At 45.0% G+C, this 24,837-nt stretch overlaps 1 protein-coding gene across 1 annotated transcript in view; it reads left to right on the top strand.

Annotated features, from left to right (window-relative positions):
• The first annotated feature begins 2,727 nt into the window (after window positions 1–2,727).
• SULT4A1 (sulfotransferase family 4A member 1) overlaps window positions 2,728–24,837 on the top strand; it is a 42,884-nt gene continuing 20,774 nt past the window's right edge. Inside the window, exons 1-2 of the mRNA XM_088478313.1 lie at window positions 2,728–3,001; window positions 21,633–21,763. Coding sequence (XP_088334439.1) covers window positions 2,833–3,001; window positions 21,633–21,763 — 300 coding nt within the window. The 5' untranslated portion in view covers window positions 2,728–2,832. The remainder of the gene's footprint in view (window positions 3,002–21,632; window positions 21,764–24,837) is intronic.

The following is a 24,837-nucleotide window of genomic DNA, read 5'->3' on the forward strand; positions in this document are numbered from 1 at the left end:
ATTATTACTACTTTGTTGCCAGCTGTCCCTAATTGCATTATTATTATTATCATCATTTAGCTACTGTATGTAGCTCCAGCATATTCCATGGCACTTTGCAGTTGAGAAAAAAAACAGTAAAAAGACGAGGCTGGGTAATGGCAGACAGACAGAGGTAGGAGGACCCTGCTCACAAGCTTACAGTCTGCCTTTCAAAATTTAAAAAATATGTCCCTGTAAATATTGGTCCCTGGAAGTGTCCCAATTTCTATATAAAAGGCATCAATTGTTCTACATTGTCGTAAGCGGTGCTAACAATATGTTCTTATTCCACCCTCCTTAGGCCTGTTTCACACCTGCCGTTTTTGACCCGCCGGCAAAAAAACAGGCAGTAGCTGGCCATTGTTTTCAGCTGCTGTACAAGCCGGCTGGTGTATGTGAAAGGAACATTGTTTTCTATATACCACTGGCGTGTAGGGACGGCGCGGGTGGGACGCATGCCCGGTGGTTCAAATCCCGATGCCTAACCCTAACCCTTCCTTCCCCTAGCCTAACTCTAACCCTCCTGTGGGGGTGCCTAACCCTAAGTCCCCCCCCGGGAGCCCCTAACTTACCTACGTTTGGTATGCGGGGCGTCGGCCTCCCAGCGTAGGTATAATGACAGGCGTCGGGATTTCGACCCCTGTCATTAGACCCCTGCCGGGATTTGACAGTCAGGAAGCCAGCGGTCGGCATTTCAACCGTCGGCTTTCTGACTGCATCCCGCACGGGCGTGGCAGCCGTCCTTCTCAGTGGATATTTCCGGCTGTAACATGGCAACCGTGCCGTGCCCGGGCCGTGTGAAAGGACCCACCCGCTTCCCTGCATCAAAACCGGCAAGTGTAAAATGGGCCTTACACAGTAACGTTTATTGCAGAGGAGCATCTAGAATTGAAAACCAAATGCATGAAATTAAAGTTCTGCAATCATGACCAGTGGTTATTGTTATCCAAGTCCCACTGAGACAGCGTTGTCACTGACTATGGCTTATTGACATAAGGGACCTCATTCAGAGGCGGTCGTTGGATGCAAGCGGTCGCTCTGAATCAGGGTGGCCGCTTGCATCCTGAACGACCGCCTCCTTGTCGAACGCTAAGCTGTGGGTTACCACCCACAGCTTAACGACCGACCAGGTTGATGGTCGCGATGGGGATCACCATCGCGACCATCGGGGCTTACGACCAGACCCTAAGGTTGGGTCTGGGCACTCGTAAGCCCCAGGGAGCTTTCTGCTCTGATGGAGCAGGAAGCTCCCCACTGACATCACTGATGATGTCAGTGCGGCCGCCCACAAAACAGTAGGCGCTCGTTAAGGAACGCCTCCGTTTTGGAAACCACCCCCCCGGCCCGCCAACCAAACGAGGCGAGCTGTCGATCAACATCGACAGCCGCCCCTTTGGTAACGAGCTCCGGAGCGTCAGAGTTTCTCTGTCGCTCCGAGGCTTGCGCACGAGCAATGCGGCCACTGCGCATGCGCAGGACTAACCATCGAGTCGGTTACGAGTGCATCGGCGCTTGCGACTGACTCTGAATAAGGTCCAAGATTCCTACACACTAGATGATTTTTTTACACGATATGGCCAATACCAACACATTGTAACAACAAATCGTTCAAATAGTGTAGTGTCCACGAACGATAACTATCCCAATGCGCAGTCCCGCAGGTCATTTGTCATATCCTAAGATCTTACCTACATGCAGTAAGATCTGGCCAGGGGCGTATCTATAATAGGTGCAGGGTGTGCGGGGAACACGGGCCCCTGGGTCCAGGGGGGCCCCGCACCGCACATCCTGCACCCATAGTATTACTTACCTCTCCGGAGTCCCACGTTGGCGCGGGTGTCCAGCGCTGTAAAAACGACTGGAAAATGGCTGCCGTGGCCATTTTCCCATCGTTTGCGCATGCGCAGTACAGGGAAAATGGCAGCCGCAGCCATTGTCCCGGTGACCTATGCATACTCTATAGACTCTGGGCGCACTCTAGTGCCCAGAGTGTATAACTACGGCGCTAGCCGCGCTTAGTTCAGTGCGCTGCTGGCCGCCAGAGAGGAGGGGGCCCGTGTTGGAGACTGCACATGGGCCCCCTCCTCTCTACAAACGCCCCTGGATCTGGCAATCTCGTCACCGATGCACTGGAAATCGTTAAGGACGCACGATAGGTCGTTGGTCAGATTGCACAGTTTAAAGCGCGATATCGTATATCCGGGAGTGCCGGGAATATCAAGGGAAATTGTTGACCACATTGCATGGTTTACGAGTTATCTAGTGTGTAGGCCCTTTAGTGTCAATGTGTTCCTGGAATTAAATCTCAAATGTGACTATGTTGATGACTATATATAATATAAGTCTATTTTCCACTATAAACTAAAAGAAAAAAAAAGTCTAATTTCAATAATTGCTACCCTGACACATTATACAGAGAAAAAAAACATACACTGTACTTAATACTGCATCTATCTTACAAAGCAGCAGAACAGAAATGGTTCTTGCATGTTGCAAATAAGGGATACTTGGCAAATACGGAACAGATGATCACGTGTCTCATTCACAAATCTGCAGCCCCCTCCTATGAGAGAAATCCCCAATGTGTAATTGTTTTGGAGGGAGTGCTGCGCATGCGCTGACTCCCAGTGCTGTCTGCAGTGAGCACCAGGGGGAGCTAGTGAGGCCTTTTTTGCTGCATTCTCAGCATTACATCACCTTGCTCAGTGCACCCTTAGCCATCCCAGCATCTCTTACATACACACTGTCCCCCCCCTCCCCCAGACCAGCCCCAACCTGCTGCTATTACCCCCACCACCAGCATACCTGAGCATGGCAGAGAGTGAGGCAGAGACCCCCAGCACTCCGGGAGAGTTTGAAAGCAAGTACTTTGAATACAATGGGATCAGGCTGCCCCCATTCTGCAGGGGGAAGATGGAGGAAATTGCTGACTTCCCTGTCAGAGAGAATGATGTCTGGATCGTTACATATCCCAAGTCAGGTAAATGCAAAACAGAGAAGATGAAATGTATGTATATCTATCTATCTATCTATCTATCTATCTATCTATCTATCTATCTATCTATCTATCTATCTATCTATCTATCTATCTATCTATCTATCCTGAGGATGCACTAGAGGTCTGCACAGTAGTCACCCTGCTGCCATTGATGCAGAGCAGGCAGATCCTGGTGATTAGGGCATCTGACTGCAGAATCAGCCCTGAGAACTTTAATGTATCATAATAAGGAGAGATGGGGGGGGGGGGGGGGGGCTGCATGTCTGGGGGGCACTGGTTACATAACACCACCAGCAGCAGCCACCAGCCAGACAGTGACATCTGCAGCCTGCCTCACTGTAGTCTATGCACATTATGTCATTATTAACCCATGCACTGCTGGCAGGGGAGCAGGTACAGTCTCTATGGCACAGAGTTCATGTTCCTGCCTTTTACAGTTAGCAAAGGTGCATGCCAGACCCCAAATGTTCAGATGTTACAGAAATAAGTCATATAGATATTATATATATATATATATATATATATACACACTGATTTTTTATTGAGGAAAATAAGATGAAGTACATCAAAATGAAGACATGGTACAAGTTATAATACCATCAGAACAAAGGGCCCGATTCAGACCCGCACGCTAGATGCGTTCGCACCATGTAGCCGTCAGCTGCCAAAGTATGCAAATCCCGCGATCGCACGGCAAGGCATTAGCACGCCCACTATGTCTTGGCGTGCGACCTCGGTGTGTATATAGACGCCCACCAGCCTGTCTTAAGACGCCCACTTTCCCTTAGTAATACATCTCTAGGAAGTGTATGTAACAATCGGTAACATCAAGTATCATCGGACCCTTACGCAGCACTTGTGGCCGACCATACCCTGCCGCAAGCACAGCGAGTGCTTCAGTGTGTAATTCAGTCACTATGACACTGCGTCTTACTTATGCACGCCTCTAAAACGGCGTTAAGACGCTCAGGCACGCCTGCGTTCGCACCACCACTCCCCTGTTTCCATCAACCAACCCCTGTCACCACCCTCAAACGGCTCGTCCTGTCACTCATTCTAGCGGGGCGTCTATATACAAGGGGTGATGGCTTTGCGATCGCATGAACTGGTACGCACACTGCGTCTTATAGGCATGCGCAGATTGCGAACATCGGCACGCTACGTGTGAACACAGCCTAGCGAGCGGGTCTGAATCGGGCCCAAAGTATCTGGAAAGCTTTTTCTTTTCACCATTGTGTCTTTATATCATATAATAATTAGAAACATTTGTTTACACTTTGCTGACTGTAATAGGGGATTGTGATTGTTAATTCATGGTTATTTTGCTCCAGAAATGTCAGCCGCCCCATATTATGAATGTCAGAGCCGTAACTAGACTTTTTGGTGCCCTGTGCCAGAAATAGCATTGGCGCCCCCCTCATTTTTCAAAGGGACATAATGCACCCAAAAAAGGGGAATGTACTCATGGGGAAGGGCCAGGGAAGAGATAGGGGAGGCCAGGAGATGCTGGGGATGAAATTAGAGGAAGCTACAAGTGAGAATGATAATAAACAGAAATTCGACAAGCCCAAACAGCGCCCCCTGACCTGTGGTGCCCTGTGCGATGGCACCGGCCGCACTACCCTAGCTACGGTCCTGATGAATGTGAAGTGTTTAATTGAATCCGATTCCTGACCTGGACCGATGATCAGGATTTGCTGTTAGCTTGCAATGCTTGGTCCATCTTCCTTCCCAAGCTCCAAGGTCTTGGTGATTTGAAGATATTTACAGAAATAACTGTATAGGTTTCAAGGGGTTTATTTACTAAGCAGTGTTAGGAGACAGAGAGTGAAAAGTGATAAGAAAGTGTTAAGGTGCCAGCCAATCAGCTCCCAATTGTCATTTTTCAGACACAGCCTGTGAGATGACAGTTGGGAGCTGATTGGCTGGTACCTTATCACTTTTCACTCTGTCTCCTAACACTGCTTAGTAAATAGACCCCCAAGTCCTTTAAATGAGGTGCTGCTAGTTATTATTGTAATTCTGTGGGGTGAATCTATCTAAAAATATGTCAAAATTTACTATGAAGGAATTTATTTGTTGGGGATTTCTGTATAGCCATTTCATATTAAACGTGCTTAATCTGCACAATTTGTTTCACTTATATACTGTTTTGTTAGATGCTCCTTCTCTATGGTGATTTTGGCTAGTTTATTTTTTTTATCTTGAGGTGTTGATCTTGTTGCTGTTGTCAATGAAGAGGATCCTTTCCCACGATAAATACCACTATGACACAATTTGCATTAGCACACAGTAGGAAGCGTGGCCTTTATATATACATAGCTGAAGAGTGATAAAAAGAATGTCATCACATTAGCATGGAATGACAGTTGGTAAGAGCTTTGACCCCTCCCACCAGTCAGTGATGTCACTTCCAGAGAGTTTCGGTATAACACACATCTGCAGTCTCCAAACACTTCTGTTATTTCCCATACTTGCTTATCACATAGAGGGGTCTATTTACTAAGCAGTGTTAGGAGACAGAGTGAAAAGTGATAAGAAAGTGTTAAGGTGCCAGCCAATCAGCTCCCAACTGTCATTTTTCAAACACAGCCTGTGAGATGACAGTTGGGAGCTGATTGGCTGGCACCTTATCACTTTCTTATCACTTTTCACTCTGTCTCCTAACACTGCTTAGTAGATAGACCCAACAATCTCAAGGTGACAACACAGACACTCCTGGTAATCACACAATAACAATATCACAACATTAACCACAACCAAAAATGTATAAAGAAAAGGTATAAGGCACTCAGGGATGCACAAGCCACGTACAAAAAGGAAAAAAAAACACTCTATAGAGGAGAAAGGTGAGGACGTATCATAAAGCACGATTACTAAGATGAAAAGAAATAAGGTAATGCTACGTTACGGATAATCTATATAATAACATCAAGTGCTGATAACTGTTAGGACTCACTTGGTCATGAGTCCTCGTGGACTACCCTTACAAGTGTGTATTTCAAAGAAGTGATGCAGAAGTGGAATAAAACAGTATCTGGTTAATTATACAGCAGACTTGACTTGCAGTAACCTGTGGCAATAAGGCAAAGTCCCGTAACATGACAAGCTCTAGAGGTGCTAATGAGAACAGCCACAGATACTCACTGGAGGAGCAGAGATTGCAAGGGTGCAGACTGGCCTGTGAGACAGCGTGAACCAGTAATGGAGTGCATGCTCTGAGCGGAATGGGTATGGATGGCCGGCGGCAGTCAGAAGATCGACAGCGGCATCCCAATCTGCAAAATCCGGTCAGGGGCTGGTAAGCATACTTACCCTCCCCCCGTCCCCCCCAAACCCTCCTCCAGTGGTGATTAACCCTAACCTCCCCCCGGTGGTGCCCAACCCTAATCTCTCCTAGGGGTGCCTAACCCTACTCCCCTTCCCGCCCTCTAAACCTAACCTACCTGGGGAGTGTGCCTAACCCTAACCTACCCCTGGTGGTGCCTAACCCTAATCTCTCCTAGGGGTTCCTAACTCTACTCCCCTTCCCGCACTCTAAACCTAACCTACCCGGGGAGTGTGCCTAACCCTAATCTCCCCCCGGGGGTGCCTCACCGTAACACCCCCATCCCCGCTAAGCCTAAGCCACATACTTACCTTCGGGATGCCGACATTGGTATCTTCATCCTGTTCGGGATAGCGGCGTCAGCATTTTCATCCTCTTTGGGATTCCGGCGTTGGTCTATCAACGTCCGGCTTCGTGACTGCATCCCCTCTGAGCAGCCTGGGACCTACTCTGGTAGCCAGGAACAGGATTGACTCAGGTAACTTGAACTGATGATCCGGCACTGAGTGCTCAGAGAAGCTGGGTAACAGGTGCAGCTCATTAGCCAATTGGCAGCTGCAGAGAAGAACAGTATGTTCAGTCAAGACAACGACAGCCGGTGCTGAAGAAGATGGTTTGGCCACCCCGGAGTCCTGAGTGCAAACCAATTGAACTCCTTTGGGATCATCTGGACAGGTGTGCTCGAGATGTGCAAGTAACAAGCCAGAATCACCCTTTGGGAGTTGCTACAAGACAAGTGGGCAGCAATGAGAGCTGAAACTTTATACAAGTTAACCAACAGAATGCCCTGCCCTTCTGTGATCGCCGCAAACGAGGGTATCCAATTAGCCGTGAACAACGAAAAACAGGGTTTTTTGGCAGATTATCACCATTTTTCTCCCTAATAGGGTATTTCGGCCGAAAACACATAGGATCCTTGATAAGTTCACGGACCTCTGTGTTTTCGCCTTTGCGGCTGCGAAAAAAATGCACTTTTTTGTTAATTTTTTTATTGGGACACAGCAGGCCCCGAATAAAAAACTTTTTGAAAAAAATTGATGATTTGGGTGGTGTATTTAGACTTCATTCTAGCACCCTGCACCTGTCAAGACCCGTGCAGTCCCTCTTTCCTGCCTGGGGTGTGTCTGGTGCTTCTAGCACACTCAGCTGTTGCAACAAACTTCTTATATACAGACCAGTGTGTGCTAGAAGCACAAGAGCAGAGAGTGACGCCCCAGTCAGGAAAGAGGAACTTCACAGGTTGAGACAGGTGCAGGGTGCTAGAATGAAGACTATGAGGTCTATTTACTAAGATACAATCGACGGAGATAAAATGCCAACCAACCAGCTCTTGTCATTTTTCAAGAGCCTGTGACATGACAGTTAGGAGCTGATTGGCTGGAACTTTATCTCCGTTAACTTTATCTCCATCCAAGGCTTAGTAAATAGACCCCTATGTATTGAATTTAATGAGATGTAGTGTAAATTTAATTCAGTGGGCCCGTTCAATTCAATAAGGTTTCTAGCTGGAGTTCACAACCCCATTAAAATGAATGTGCCATTAAAAGAATGGTCGAAAACTTAATATTTAACTCCCTTCACTGTTGGCTCTGCTCACCCCTGTGCTGAGCCTATTTTGACAGATTTTGCAATGGTTTTAATCCAACATCAATACCAGTCATTTGTTTGAACGATACCAACACAAATTATAACTATCATTAGTTTATGATACTGTATAGCCTCACATGACAACGAAAATCTACCTAAATTGCCCAAATAGGTTTTCTTGTTTGTTATTGAATTGAAAAAAAGTGAACCAAGTCAAGTGTGTGTATAATCACCAACCATAAATATTTTGTGCTTCGGTATTAATCCACCTTTCCAAATCAGCAATAATCAGGGTTCTACACATAAAATGTCCGCACTTGAAAATGTTTTTTTTTTAACCTTTTTTTACAAGTGTGAATGAAACACATAATGGGCAGCACAGACGGTGTAATGGTTAGCGTTACTACCTCGCAGCACTGAGGTCATGGGTTCGATTCCCACCACGACCCTACCTGTGAGTTTGTATATTCTCCCTGTGCTTGCGTGGGTTTCCTCCGGGTACTCCGGTTTCCTCCCACACTCCAAAAATATACTGGTAGGTTAATTGACTCCCAACACAAATTAACCCTAGTGTGCATGTGATAGGGAATATAGGGGTCTATTTACTAAGCAGTGTTAGGAGTGAAAAGTGATAAGGTGCCAGCCAATCAGCTCCCAACTGTCATCTCACAGGCCGTGTTTGAAAAATGACAGGAGCTGATTGGCTGGTACCTTATCACTTTTCACTCTGTCTCCTAACACTGCTTAGTAAATAGACCCCATAGAGTGTAAGCAACACTGGGGCAGGGACTGATGTGAGTGGCCAAATATTCTCTGTATAGCGCTGCGGAATATGTGTGCGCTATTTAAATAACTGGTAATAAATAAATAAAGCGCCTCATTCAGTTCAGAGCCAGTCGCAAGTGTAAATTGAGACTCTTCGTTTTTTTTTTTTAAGTCTGACTTGTGACTCTCTGCAACTGCAGGGCTGGAATGGGTGTGAAATCACGGTAGGTGGGCATGTATGTAGCTACAGCGGGCATGCAGTCTCAATGAAAGTAAATAAGGGAGTGGTGTGGAGCGTGTATTCGCCACCGATAAGTACCAAACGCAGTCTGTCTGAGGGGTCTGACTTGCTTCAGCTCTGACCCTGGTGGAAGTTTAAAGTTGATAGTGATGATTGGGAAGTCGATGATGATGAAAGCGTCTGATTGGTCGCCAATGTGAAAAACACGCCCATTTGTCAAAATACATGACAACTGCAGGGGCAGAGCCTACAAAGTCACTATACACAGCAAGGCAAGGAATCTTCATTTTACATTAATAATGGTTGCACAATCCGACCATTAACTTCAATATATTTTCATTGTGTGCTGCAATTTTAATACATTTCTGTAATCACAGTGACGCCAAGCCTCCAGTAGCGATCCCTGTCTCATCTCACCCAGGTTTGACAAGAATCGGGGATCTCAGCCAAGGGGCCAGCTGGAGACTTGCGTCTGAGACTGACTCTGAATAACTTGCAGCGTTGCAACTTTTTTTCATATGTATTTTGAGAGTACATTTCCGTCCATCTGCATCACTATAATGTGGTAGCCCAGCAGAGTATACTATTTTGAAAAGTAGACAACCGGTGAGGGTACCCTGTGCTTATTGATGTCAGGACAGGCATAACGTAGTTTAAAATCAGGATCCTGTGCAAGCCTGTAAAGGGGGCGTGGCCTTGTGAAAAGGGGCATGGCCCTGCAGCACCCCCAGTTTTACTCACTCTGTGGGCATGCCCAGCAGTCACATGGGCCACATCATATGAAAGAGCCTTTTTAGTGCGTTTAACCCCATTCCCACACACTCGACATTTGATTTAATTGTTTGAGGGGACGGGCCTACTGATGTCATGGGTGCAATATTGGAAGCAGTGAAGGCACTTCTGTTTCCTCAATGTGAATAGTGATCAGGACTAGTGGGGCTTGTCCTTAGCAGTTTTAAAGTAGGCATGGAGTTGCGCTAATCCTAACCGTAAAGGGATTAAAGAGTAAATCCTTTTTGTTAATTTCAGATTGTCAAAAGGCGCTTACATCTCCACAATTTACCTTATTTTGAAAGAAATTCACAATATGGCTGATTTGCAGGTTTAGACAATGAATTGACAATTGTTTTTTTTGGAGATTTATTGATCAATTTAAAATTAATTTAGAAAATGTTCCCTTCCAGTCTAGTTTGTAATTGGTATGTATCCTCTGTTAAAGACCAGGCCTACCACACCAAAATTAACATTCTAACGTGGGGAAGGATCAGGGGGGAAAAAAATATTAAATACCAAAAATAAAAAATAAATAAATAAATAATAAATGACTTAATTCTGGCCTGGCCAGATCATTCTGAAAAAAAAAAAAAAAATTAAAACAAATGTTATTCTGTATAAGTTTTTCAATACCGTACACCAAGGCACTTATCCCAGCATAGAATAAAGTAATTACAAGCGCTTTGAAGCCAGGACATGGTGGCTTGTTGAACGTCTCCGTCGGTTGCAATTCAATTTTCCACCCAGGTGCTTCAATGGTCCAAAGAGATGGAAATCACTCGGTGCCTGGTCAGGGCTGTACGGAGGATGGTCCAGTACCTCTCAATGGTAGCCTAATGCTCATCTTGAACGTCTGTCCTGCCGTTATCAAGGGCAGTACACCAAACCTAAACCTGTTTCCGTGAAATGACGCTATCACCATACACCTCGACAAGTTGACGATGAATTTTAGATGCTGATGTGCCATTTAGACGCAGAGATCTGATCGCACTACGCGCCTCTATGCGTGACCATGTCTCCGCCAGCTCCGCCATCTCACAGCTGATGTTTGGACGGTATGACTGATGTGAGGCTCAGTCTAATGGCCGTGAGGGGAAGCCGTGGGCTACCTGCTCTGGCCTGGTGGGAAATTAGAATAAAATAGAGAACACTACACAAGTGAGAGGTCTTGTAACCTTACTTATTGAACCACCCTTATGTTTAAATACACACACACATTGTGGTTTTAGGTAATTTAACACCAATTGTGCCACTATATTTTGATGGTGATTGTTATTGTGTAATATAATTGGCATACATTTTGGAATTTACAACACTTTGGAGCTCATTCAGACCCGCTCGCTAGATGCGTATGCTCGCTCCCAGCAATATGCAAATTTGGCTAAGTGATGGCATGGCAGGTGATCGCACGGCAAGGCATAAGCACGTCCACTATGTCTTGGCGTGCGATCTCTTTGTGTATGTAGAAGCCCACCAGCCTGTCTTAAGACGCCCACTAGCGCGCGTCTTCTCCAGGAAGTGTATGCAACCATCGGTACATCGGGTACCATCGGCAGCAAACGCAGCGCTTGAGGTTGACTATACCCTGCCGCAAGCACTGCGAGCACTTCAGTGTGAAATATAACCATGTGACATGTACTATGAGGTTGCCTGTTAATTATGCACGCTTCTGAAACGGCGTTGAGGTGCTCAGGCACTCCTGCGTTCGTACTTCTACTCCCCCGTTTATAGTGGCCTGCCCCTGTCACCACCCACAAACGGCTTCTCCTGTCATTCACTCTGCTGGGTAGTCTATGTGCAAGGAGCGACCGCTTCCGATCTCTCGCACTGGTTCGCACACGTGCATTGCAATGCGTACGCATGCGCAGAAAGCGACTATCAGCCAGCTACGAACGTTCGCATCATAGCGAGCGGGTCTCAATCAGATCCTTTGTTTGAAGTTTTATAGTTTTCCCCAGTGAGCTTACGTTTACTTAGCATAGTGTGTTTGTGGCATTTTACAAAAAGGCCCAGAGTATTTCTAAATAACTAATGAGAGATCAGACATTACTGTAGCACTTCATATATTTCATGTACATATATTATTTGTAGAGTCATTTTTGACTGGAATGGAAATACAGCATGTTTAAGCTAGTTTGGGTGAATTAAATTATTGATATAGTGACGTTTACCGTCCTCTACGCACACACAGCGGAGGCAGCCATTTTGTGAGTCAATATACAGTATATGAGAATGCAACCTGTCAATGCACAGAGAGGCATTGATATATAAAGTGCTCCATCTCTCAGTGATGCTGCTGGTTAACTGTTGAAGGAGTAAGTTGCATTTTTACAAAATGGCTGACACCTTGTTGTATACACTCTATGGCCCTCATTCAGACCCACTCGCAAGCGGGCGAACGTACGTTAGGCGTACGTACAAAAATATTTAAATTCAAGGGCTCGCTCGTATTTTCGAACGCATCTAAAAATCCTCCCCAAACTCAGACGACCCCTCCTCTAACTAACGAGCGTGCGAACTAACGAGCGTACATCCCCAAAATGGCTTGAATGGAACGCACACACAAGTATAAACCGGAAGTGGCCTTGTCAGATGTCGATTACCTGCTCCTTTATTCTGCCTACCTCCATCAATCGTATCATGCCAATCAATGAATCAATTACCTTCTTTTTTGGTTTTTTTTCAACACAATGCAACAAACTTTACTCTTGTCCGTGTTTGTGTTTTCACGCAGAATACGTACGGCTTAAACATTCGCTTTTATTGTTCAATAAACATGTTACCCACAATTAAACAATTGTTCTATTTCTTTGGATCCCCGCATATTTCCCGGGGTTCATTTCTTTATTTAAATTTGCTTACGCATGTCACTGCATCAAGCCTATCATAACTCTCCAGAGATTTCTGGCCCTGTCGAACACATGACTCATACACTAACCAATAGAATTGCTCCTGTTAATTTCCCAAATACATTAGCCAATCAGAATTTTTTTGGCCACTATATCAAAAATGAATTTTAGGAAAAACACCATTGCCATCATGAGAGCCTCCGCATTCACCAGGTGCGAGCTGCTGGTGCTAACGGAGGTGATAGATAGGCGTATCACCAGCCAGCCTCCACCCATAACCAACCGGCAGAAGCGTTCCGCATATGCGGAGGCACGGGCCCGCCTGCGCTCCTTCGGCTCACGCCGCAACATCGGCCAGCTGGAGCGCAGGTGGTCGGACCTGCAACGGCGAACGCCCCACTTGCTGGCATGCTTTCGCATGCAGATTTATGAAAGTAAGTTTTATTTATTTTGTTTTTCATGTTTGTCTTTGTGGCCCAAACTGCGTGTGCATGTTGTCATGTCTGTCCAATTTATTCATTCTCCTCATATTTGCATGGCCATGTTTTCCCTCTATTTCATAATTAATCATTCTCCTCATATTTGCATGGCCATGTTTTCCCTCTATTTCATAATTATTCATTCTCCTCATATTTGCATGGCCATGTTTTCCCTCTATTTCATAATTAATCATTCTCCTCATATTTGCATGGCGATGTTTTCCCTCTATTTCATAATTATTCATTCTCCTCATATTTGCATGGCCATGTTTTCCCTCTATTTCATAATTAATCATTCTCCTCATATTTGCATGGCCATGTTTTCCCTCTACTTCATAATTATTCATTATCCTCATATTTGCATGGCCATGTTTTCCCTCTATTTCATAATTAATCATTCTCCTCATATTTGCATGGCCATGTTTTCCCTCTATTTCATAATTAATCATTCTCCTCATATTTGCATGGCCATGTTTTCCCTCTATTTCATAATTATTCATTCTCCTCATATTTGCATGGCCATGTTTTCCCTCTATTTCATAATTAATCATTCTCCTCATATTTGCATGGCCATGTTTTCCCTCTATTTCATAATTAATCATTCTCCTCATATTTGCATGTTCATGTTTTCCCTCTATTTCATAATTATTCATTCTCCTCATATTTGCATGGCCATGTTTTCCCTGTATTTCTTAATTAATCATTCTCCTCATATTTGCATGGCCATGTTTTCCCTCTATTTCATAATTATTCATTCTCCTCATATTTGCATGGCCATGTTTTCCCTCTATTTCATAATTAATCATTCTCCTCATATTTGCATGGCCATGTTTTCCCTCTATTTCGTAATTAATCATTCTCCTCATATTTGCATGGCCATGTTTTCCCTCTATTTCATAATTAATCATTCTCCTCATATTTGCATGGCCATGTTTTCCCTCTATTTCATAATTATTCATTCTCCTCATATTTGCATGGCCATGTTTTCCCTCTATTTCATAATTAATCATTCTCCTCATATTTGCATGGCCATGTTTTCCCTCTACTTCATAATTATTCATTATCCTCATATTTGCATGGCCATGTTTTCCCTCTATTTCATAATTAATCATTCTCCTCATATTTGCATGGCCATGTTTTCCCTCTATTTCATAATTAATCATTCTCATATTTGCATGGCCATGTTTTCCCTCTATTTCATAATTATTCATTCTCCTCATATTTGCATGGCCATGTTTTCCCTCTATTTCATAATTAATCATTCTCCTCATATTTGCATGGCCATGTTTTCCCTCTATTTCATAATTAATCATTCTCCTCATATTTGCATGGCCATGTTTTCCCTCTATTTCATAATTATTCATTCTCCTCATATTTGCATGGCCATGTTTTCCCTCTATTTCATAATTAATCATTCTCCTCATATTTGCATGTTTTTTCTTGTTGGGGGCTGTTTTTAAATTGTTTTTTGGCCAGGATTTGTGCTGAAACTAACCACAATTTGTTTGACATCTTTTAGGGGGACAGCCAAGACTACGCCGTCACCGTCCAGCCAGACGGCGGTCACGCCCACTCTCCCCAACCCCCAGCCAACACTCCACCCCCAATAATTCCCCTATTCCCCACTCCTCCCCAGCCTTCCAAGACCCACTCCCGGAAATGTCGGGCCTCCTTCCCCTCCGTCCCACTTCCCCCTCTCCTCCAACCACCCCTCTTCCAATTACCCCCTCCCCGGAGTCGGTAATAACCCCGCCCCGATCTTTGGGGAATGGAGGGTCCTCCGAGGAGGACGATGGTGGGACTTCCGGAGCTGCCGTTTTGTCACCCGGTATGTTTTTCTTTTGCCTTTTTTTAAGCACAAACTGTTTGTATGTAATCATGTGTCGTTCCTTTATTCTGGGTTTTTGGGTCGACTTTTGTGGATTTAGCAGATTGCCTTTAACTGTTCCTGCTGATTTCAACATACACATATCAGACCTGGGGGAATTTGTACATAGGCCTTGTATTTTTTGCACCCCCCATTTTTAATTTTTTTTTCTTTGGGTTATTTTTGGAGTGATTTCGTTGTATTTTATAATTTTTAATGTGGTTGCCCTATTGTTGTATTAATACACACACTTTTCTCACCAACAGAGGAACAGAGGCGTCGTGACGAAGTTCAAGTTTGTGTGGCCCAGATGCGCCAACATATAATTGGTGTGCTCGTGGCCCTTGATCGTTTGTCTGGCATCCTTCGACAATAGTTTGTTTTTTGGTTGTTTTTTTTCACATAAAATGTTAGTTTTCAAACATACGTTCCGGCTAATTCGTTTTTGCAAACCCAAAGATTGTTAACCCTGACATAAGTAGACTGTTCCTGCAAGGATTTCCATTGTTTTAAAGTAAGATTGTGTTTTGTATTTGTATGTAAAGCAGCCACAAGAAACACATTACAGTCACAATGTCATTTCCCTTTTTGGGTGTAGTGTCAATTAGATATTTCAACATTTTACAGGTTCCTAGTTGGTGTGCAAGCTGCTTAGGCCAATCTTACAAAGCCAAATGATTGTACAGGCTTCCTTTTTGGTGTGGGTTTGGAACCAGAAAACATATTTCATTTTAGCTCAACTGGCGACAGTACTGGATTACCCCTTAGTCAAATGTACCGTGTGTGAACCTGGTTACACTTGCTGGTAACGTCCAAAAAAAGGAAGAACATTTCACTCTACAAACATTTATTCACAACATAACTGATAAATCAAAGTGGTCACTCACAAAAAAAACACACAGTGATAATCTCAAATACAACACATACCAAACAAAAACAAACCAAAAACAACAAATCAAGAACTGGTTGACGAAGGACCATGCCAACATGATTCCACAAACATGGCGTTGCGATATGGGTTCCATAATATATTCCCAAAATGTCCAGATCCAGGTTTGGTAAGGGTAGCAGGAAGTAGTGAGCGTTGGAGTGGCAAAGATTATGTGAAAAAACAGAAGATGGTGAAAAAAAAAAAAAAAATTAGAGGTTCGCAAATAAACCCAAACACATTAGGTGTAAACACTGTTGTTTTGTAAAAACTTACCTAAAAAATCTGGCCACCACATCATCGCGTATGGCCCCCCCACATACTGACCTCCGACCAACCTCGGGGGGGCCATCCTCAGGTAAGGCATCCTCTGGCTGCATTGGGACACCACTCCTTATGGCGATGTTGTGAAATATCCCACACAGGACCACAATTTTCGACACCATATCCGGCAAATACATGAGCTCGCCACCAGAGCGGTGGAGGCATCGGAATCGGCCTTTTAAAAGGCCGATACAGCGCTCCACCACTTGCCTGGTGGCTGTAAGTGCGGAATTATACGCACTTTGTGGGCCTGGTGTGGGAGCCAAATAAGGAGTGAGCAGCCAGGGCATGCAAGGATATCCACTGTCTCCTTTGAAAAAGAAGAGACAAAATCAGGAACACTGTGTATCAAGCTTAACATTGTTATGTACTAAAGGTCTCCACTTACCCAGAAGCCACGCATCACCAGCTTGTAGGTTGTTTAATTTGTGCCATATCCCTGATTGCCGGATGACGAAGGAGTCATGTGCACTTCCGGGTAATTTAGTATTCAGGGACAGGATCTGGAGGGAGGCATCACATACCACCATTACATTCAGGGAGTGATAGTGTTTCCTGTTTCGAAATATGGCCTCCACCCGTGCTGGAGGCTGAAGTGGTATGTGAGTACCATCCACAACCCCAGCTATTTGGTAAAAATTGGCCTTGGCCACACTAAGGGCACCCATATCCAAAGGCATTTGAATAAAATGATGGAGGTGCTTGAAAAGTGCCTCCATCACTGCCCTCAGGATCCGGGAAAAGGAGGATTGGGAGATGCCCGCCACTATTCCCACCGTTGTTTGAAATGATCCTGAGGCACAGAAATGTAACACCGCCATAAATTGCGTAAGTGGTGGTATTGCTGTTGGACTGTAAATTTGCCGCTCAAGATCACTTTCTATTAATGAGAGAGTGTCTATGATGATTTTGGGAGGTAGACGGTAGCGTCTTAAAACCTCATCATCGGGCATTCCAAAAAGGGTGACACGTGTTCGAAATAATCGGGGCCTTGCATGCCTACGATGCCTACGCCTGGGACGAGATTGAGGTTGGTCGGCTTCCGGGAGCATGGCCAGCACAATCCGCCCCAGATCTACCTAAAATTCAAAGATTTCAATGTAAGGCTTTTGACCCACCCCAAAAGTCAATTAAAACAACTTAGCTTGATGATACCATCCATTGCTGCTTACATGCCGGGGTATTGTCATGATACGTCCAAACTGAAATTAAACACAAAAATTATTTCACACATTTCACTCTGTGCATTTTTGTTTCTAAATTTTGTGCTACACCAAACTTAAAATATGCGAAACACACATTTTGCAAAACAGCAAAACGACATTTCACACAGTACATCAAAATGGGTTGAATTGTTTGCACAAAAAGCGAAAGGGAAACCTCAAAAAATAAAAAATTATTATTAAGCATTTAAAACTGCGCTAATTAGTTCGCAAATACAAGTCACAAGAGTAAGTAGTAAAACTGCGCTAATTAGGTCGTAAATACAAGTCACAAGAGTAAGTAGTAAAACTGCGCTAATTAGGTCGCAAATACAAGTCACAAGAGTAAGTAGTAAAACTGCGCTAATTAGTTCGCAAATACAAGTCACAAGAGTAAGTAGTAAAACTGCGCTAATTAGGTCGCAAATACAAGTCACAAGAGTAAGTAGTAAAACTGCGCTAATTAGGTCGCAAATACAAGATAAAAAATGGACTTACCAAGAGCAAATATATAAGAGTCCAAATCAAAAGGTCTTTTGGGTCGAAAATAATCAAAAACTAAAATAGAAGAAATTATGGATCCAAAATTTAAAAAAACGAAAAAACACAATGAAACAACAATTGATCAAAAGTTAGACTTCCCAAAACTTACCAAATCAAGAAACGAGGTCCCAAAAATCAAAACCAACAAAGAGAACGGAAAATAAAACGCAAATCTAACCAACAAAAGAATCTCTAACCGCCAACTCCTTTCTACGCAATCAATAAACTCCAGCCAAGGTAACCTCCAACAATCCAAAAACGCCACCTCGACTAGAGACACACCAAGCCATAAATAGTGTTTCGTTTCCCGCACAAATTAAGGAGGGATCATAGGGACGCACAATCAATGATGCGGCCGCAAAATAAGGACGCATGTATAAATACGTCACGAAAACACATTAAAATTCTGGTCTCTTTCTTGTTTGGACCTCAGACATGGCGACAGACCAGGGAAACAATGCCCAAGAGTCAGGCGGTAAGTCTTTCATGCATTTTGTATCAATGATTAATTTGAAACATAAGATTGGGCAAGTTGTGATTGTGTGAATTCTGAAAATTTACACAAATAGGTGAGGAGGATGACATGGAAGAGGCTGCTGGGCCCAGTATTCCGGCCAAAGCGGCCAAAAAAAAAAGGCAGCCACATTTCACAAGAAAGGAGATGGAGGTTTTGATCCAGAAGTGTGTGGACATCCTGCCACAGGCAGACAGGAATATGAGTCTAAGCCAGAAGTGGAGAATGTGGGAAGAGGTAGCCGTTGCTGTCAATAGGGTGGGTGATTATGTCCGTCTAGCCCGGGATGTCAAACGGCGGTAAGTAAACCCTTGCCCCCCCTAAAAACAAACACCATTTTAAACCAAAGGATAATGGCTTCCATTTTTTCCCACAGATGGGGCGACTTCAAATATCGCCTAAAGCAAAAACTCGCGGACAGGGCTAGGCATGCAAGGGGGAAAGGTGGGGGTCCCACCCCTGTTTCATTGGAGTTGACGAATTTAGAAGAGCTGGTACAGGGGTGTGTGCAGCCTGTGGAGGTGTTTGGCGTGTCCAACATGGATACGGACATGCCAGACTTTGCGGCTCCTCATGTTGTCCCAGGTAAATCTTGGGATGTCATCAACTCTGAAATGTTATTGTGCCAATATGTAGATTCTAATGTGTGGCTTTTCTCTTTTATCCTAACAGAGACACAGGCGGATGAGTCTGCTCCAGAGGGGAGCCTTGGCCGCCGAATTTCTGCTGGCTCTGCAGGGGAGGAACCAGTACATCCGGCTGAGGACCCTGCAGAAGCCAGTCCAGGGCAATCCCCCTCGCAGGCAGTGGCCCTCCTCACAGAACTCAATTTCATATCGGATTCCCATACAGAGATTCTGCAGAGGATGGACGCCAGTCTGCTACGGGTGGCTGAGGCCCTGGAGCAAAATGCTGCGGCCAACGTGACCATTGGTCAGGCCCTGGCGGAAAATACCAGGGCCAACATCCGCATCGCCAATGCCCTGGAGCAGCTCGTTCGCCAGCACATGGTGGAGCCGACCTCCCTTCCTGCCGGAACATCAGGATCCTCCACCTCTGGCACAACATCAGCCAATCCTCCAAATGTGCCTAGCCCTGTGCCTAGTCCAGAGGCCAGCCCGATGACATCCCGGACCCGGTCTGGCGCCCTCCCTCCCCCATCCAAACGGGTGAAAAAACGGTGACAGCAATGGTGACTTTTCCCACAATCCTTCTGTGCTTGGCTCATATTCCTTTCTGGTCAAAACTTCCCTCTCCTTTCTTGTGAAATGTTTTTTTTTTTTTGTTGTATGTTTATGTCAACAGTTATGTTGGGCCAATTTGTTTGATTTTGGAACATATCTTTGGGCAAAAAAGATGTCCCCAATATTTTTTAATTTAGTTTTTTTGTTTGAGCATTAAATTTCCCCCCAAAAAATGACATTGTATTGTGAAATTATTGTAAAAATGGGTTACATTTAATCCTGGACCAAAAGGCAAAAACTCGGCCAAAAAAAAAAAAAAATGGGCTCTTTAAGGAACGTTTAAAAATTCATATAACGAGGCAAATTCAAGAGGCACAAATAAAATGGTGCGAAACTTAAAACATGATGACATTATTGTTACAATAGGCCCTAACCACCAAATTGAGGGCAAAATAAACCCCCACAAATGTACGCAAATTGATTGTGTCATCCTGACATTAGCAGCTCTGAGTTCCACCTGCGTACGGTTTTGTGCTATCCCAAAAAACTGATTTCAAAACACATACCAAGCCGGTTCTCAATCCAACACTAATTGCTTTTCTGCCCTCCCGAGATTAATCGCAACAACATCGTTGAGTCCCGGGACGGAGGAGAAGGCCATCGCCAATGTGGTCGAGTAATCGAGACCCTAAGCTGTGCGAGCATTTTGAAGGGAAAGAGGATCATCCAGTGACGTATGAGTCGGTCCGAACACATTTTACGCTCGCATCTGCTAATGTATGTACGCCCCAAAAACGTCTCGCCACGCCTGCGTTTTTCCATCTCCACCCCCGTCAACACCCTAAAACGCCCTGTTCTGTCAATCACATTTGACATGTCACTTCCTGTACGCTATTTTAGGAACGAGTCCAAAAAAACTCGCAATCTGCCGTACGCACATGCGCAGTGTTACACCGACGCATGCGCGGTTAGTCAACATCGGAACGCAACGAGCGTACTGTTGTTAACGAGCGGCTCTGAATGAGGGCCTATGTCATGTGCTGTCATATGTACAGTCCATTTGCTTTAGTCGCCTGACCTGTAAGTCCATTCTGTATGCAGCTGCTGAAAAGGCTTCTTTGACTGCTGTAACATGAAATATTTCCCTATGGGGAATATGTTACATAACTGCTATCTAAATTCTAGCGGTCACCTCATGTAATGCTCAGATTTTGACAAGCTGCATAAACCAGTTCACTAAGGGCCTGATTCAGCAAGGATGGCAACTGCGATTACGCACGCAGACGGCCGATTGTGGCGCTCTGCGCATGCATATGCATCGCAGTGCGCAAATCAGTCACTGCGATCAGGACTGCGATCGCAGTGGCTACGCGGACTCATCACAGAGTGATTGACAGGAAGCACCATTTGGGGGTGGTGATGGGGGGTCGCTTAAATGCAGGCGTGCCAGTGCGTTTGAAGGACATTGCAAGGGCGTCCATAAATTAGGCACTGCAATGCCATACGCACCCAGAGCTCTCACTGCGTACCGGAAGGTTAGCAATTTCTGAGTAAGGTCAGACCTTGTGCAAGTGTGCGTGAGGCTCCGATTGTACTCTATGTTACCGATGGTTTTGCAGTCTTGGTAAGTATTACGGTTGGGTATAAGGTAAGGTGGGCGTCCTTATGTTGTCCTGCGACGGCATAGCGATCGGAGTGGATTAGCATAGCATTGCAGTGAGCTTACTATTCGATTAACAATCTTGCATTCTTATCGTATCCTTGAGCTCTTGTCATTTTGAAGAAGCAAAGTGATGTTTGGGTCAATGTTGATGGCATATATTGAGGCCAGACTTGCCAGATAGTGTTTTATTGGCATGGCCGGATCTGACATGGAGGAAGGAACTAGCTTGCTCTGTTTGAGTTCTTGGACTTGTTCAAGCCAAGCAACAAGATCCAAGTGTCTACGTCCATATTAAGAGGCAGTTGTGATATTTACGTCGTCGTCCCCCCGTGATGTCATTTACTTTGTTTTGATTGATTTTGCAGGAACCAGCCTGTTGCAAGAAGTGGTGTACTTGGTGAGCCAGGGGGCCGACCCTGATGAAATAGGACTGATGAACATTGACGAACAGCTGCCAGTCTTAGAGTACCCACAGCCTGGTCTGGATATCATCAAGGTATGGTGCTATGTCCTAATGGCTGTCAATCTGTGTGATATTTTATTAGCACATTTTATTTTATCTTTTAAGGTGCATACACACACAACGAATTTTTGAACGATTATCGATAACAATATAGTTCAATCGTTGAAAAAATCGTTCACTTTCTGAGTTAAAACGATGAACGATTTTCGTTCATGCGCGTTCACGTTTGTAGTTTGTAGTTCACTCAGACTGACCAACTCAACGATTTTCAGTAAGGGAATATGCAAAAATTGTTTGTCGTTCTAAAAATCATTCATTACATTTAGTAAATGAACGATTTTAGTCAATTATTTTTGTTAATTTTTCCCTCGAAAAAATGAACGAAAATTGTTTACTAAAATCGTTCATTTACTAAATCGTTGTGTGTGTATGCAGCTTTATATACAAAAGTAACTTTATATTGTTCTGGTAATAAGACTGATATTTATGTATTTATTTTAAGCTGCAAGATGTTTATTTATTAAGCTGCTGTTTTTCAAAACGCCGATGTCCTGTGTTTTTTTTTTGCCGCGGGATTAAAAGCCTTTGTGAGAACGATCCCTTTTCTGCGACAGAAACAGCAGAAAATTGGCGGTTTTGTAAAACCGCACCCTGATAAACAATCCCCTAAAATTAATGGGACGTGAAGTTTAAGTCAAAAAGTCACTTAGGTTTGGATTCCAAATATAATAAAAGGGGGTCTGTATTTTGGAATAATAAATATAATAGATTAAAGATATTTGTGAAAAGCCAGATAAACTGAGTCTCATGGAAGATATAAGGCAGTGGTCTCCAACATTAATTGAGGTGTGAGCTACTTTAGAAAAATGAAACCTCCTGAAGAGCTACTAAAATTGTACAAAAAAAAATCTGGCTAATAACCGAACAATTAAAGGTAATTTAATGAAAATGGGAAAAAAAATAAATGTTTCATAGAAAATAAAAATGCATTTAATTATTACAGTGATATTGTAAATTTAAGAATGAATTACCGGCTCCAAGGAGGTACGTGCAGTAGAGGTGCAAAAGATATAGGGAGGGCTGCTGTGTCATTTTCTGGCAGGGCTGGAGGGGAGTCACTCGTTCTGCTGTAGCGTAGACGCTGTGGGTGGAACCACGAGGAAGCGCGTCAGGTGATTGCTGTAGAGGCTGCGGCAATCACCTGACGTGCTTCCCTGTGGCTCCACCCATGGTGTCGATGCCACGGTGGAGCACACATAAGAGGTCACTTCCTCCACTCTGCAGTACTGCAGCTAGGAGAGCTACCAAAATTAAGGCCGCAAACTACCGGTAGCTCGTGAGCTACAGGTTGGAGACCACTGAATAAGGCATATATCCCAATTTTTGGTGGTACCAGCAGCCGACTGGGGCTAAAATATTAACCCCCTGGAAAGGGGTGCGTGGCTGCATGTCACAGGGCGTGGCCACATATCATGGGGGGCATGCCCCGAATCAATGAGGCGTGGCCTCCCGTTATGGGACATAAGCATGTCACCTGGGCAGAGTGCCGACAGGCCTCAGCCAGGCCTCCAGACGACCGGCCAACGGCCCTTCTGGCATTTTCCAGATGTACAGTCCAGGCGTGGGTAGGACAGACCCAATTTAAAGGGAATGTCTGATTGTCCCGATGATCAGGTCCATTTGGGGACATTTGGGAGATATGTCCTACGGTGGCAAGAGAGGGTGACATTGAATATGTGGGAAAGGGGGCTAGGGCTGGCTCAGAGCTTATGAAGTGTGAAGTGACAGTGCACTTGGGTAGAAGTTGCAATAGTAGTATATGAGTCAAATGTATTAAGAAATGTAAAAATGACAAAACATATCACATATTGTACTAGTCTTGTCTGTATATGGCTCAGCATTCTAAAATCTCCACTCAACAACTAACTACAGTATTAATTGTCTGGTCTTGGTTCTGAGGCCCTGATTCAGAGCCAGACAGAGTCTGACAGAGCGTTCGCTCTGAATCAGGGCCGTCCTTAATGTTTAGAGCGGCCTCCTGGCCGCTCGTATAGCTGTGGGTGACCACCCACAGCTATAGCGAGCGGCCAGGAAGATGGTCGCGATGGTCAAGACCATCGCGACCATCGGGCTTGTGACGAGACCCTTGTGGTAGGGTCTCGTTGCCGCAAGCCCTGGAGTGCTTTCGGCTACAAAGGTGCCCCCTTTGTAGCGAGATCCGGAGCGACGGCTTGCCCGTCGCTATCTGGGTCTCGCGCATGCGCACGACGGAGCCGCCTCAGTCGTACGCATGCGCACTGGGCCAACATCGACCCGCTTGCGAGTGCTCAGCGCTCGCGAGCGGGTCTGAATCAGGCCCTGACTTCCCAGGTCTGGAGTTAGTTGAGAGATTTAGGGGTCTATTCATGAAGCAGAGAAGAGCCCTGTTTAGCTGAAATCAGGGCTCTTCTCTGCTTCGTGCTAATCATGGAGGTGGTTTACCGTGGAGAAGTGTATTACTTCCCCAGCAGCACCCCTGCTCCATGCCTGTATCGCATCACCATACTACTGTGCGCTGAGCACGATTCAGGAAGGAACGGAAAGCTCAGCTTCCGGTTCCCTCCTGTGGTACAGATTCGCCATCTGAGGATAGCGTGATCTGTTACAACAAGCCGGAAGCTGCATACTTCCCTGCTCTCTGTCAGGCACTCGGCGCTGGCTCCGCCCCTTTTCCCAGGGTCCATAGCTGCAGGTAGGTCTGACGTGACCTGCTGCTCTCGGACGCCGGCACATGCGGAGTGAGGAGCGGGGGAGGGATGCAGTAATCCTTACCGCCGGACATCGCTATAGTACATATCGCATATGCACTAACATATGCGATCTGTACAGCAAAGGACAGCTCTTCCGATAAGACCTGTCCTTTGCGATCTCTCCTGCACAGTGGACTTCCGGGTTTATGACCCGGGAGTCCATCTGCGCATGCGCAGTGACGGGACGGCCGTGGGGCATGCTGGGAGGGATCCAATCGGATCCCTCATACCAGCGCGATGCGGTAGAAGCCCATAGGCTTCTAGAGGGTAACGCCAGCAATAGCTGGCGTTACTCTCCGCATCGCAGCCAGTTGGCCA

The sequence above is a fragment of the Taudactylus pleione genome, unplaced genomic scaffold (genome assembly GCF_031769625.1).
Source record: "Taudactylus pleione unplaced genomic scaffold, aTauple2 ptg000212l, whole genome shotgun sequence".
NCBI classification, from domain to species: Eukaryota; Metazoa; Chordata; class Amphibia; order Anura; family Myobatrachidae; genus Taudactylus; species Taudactylus pleione.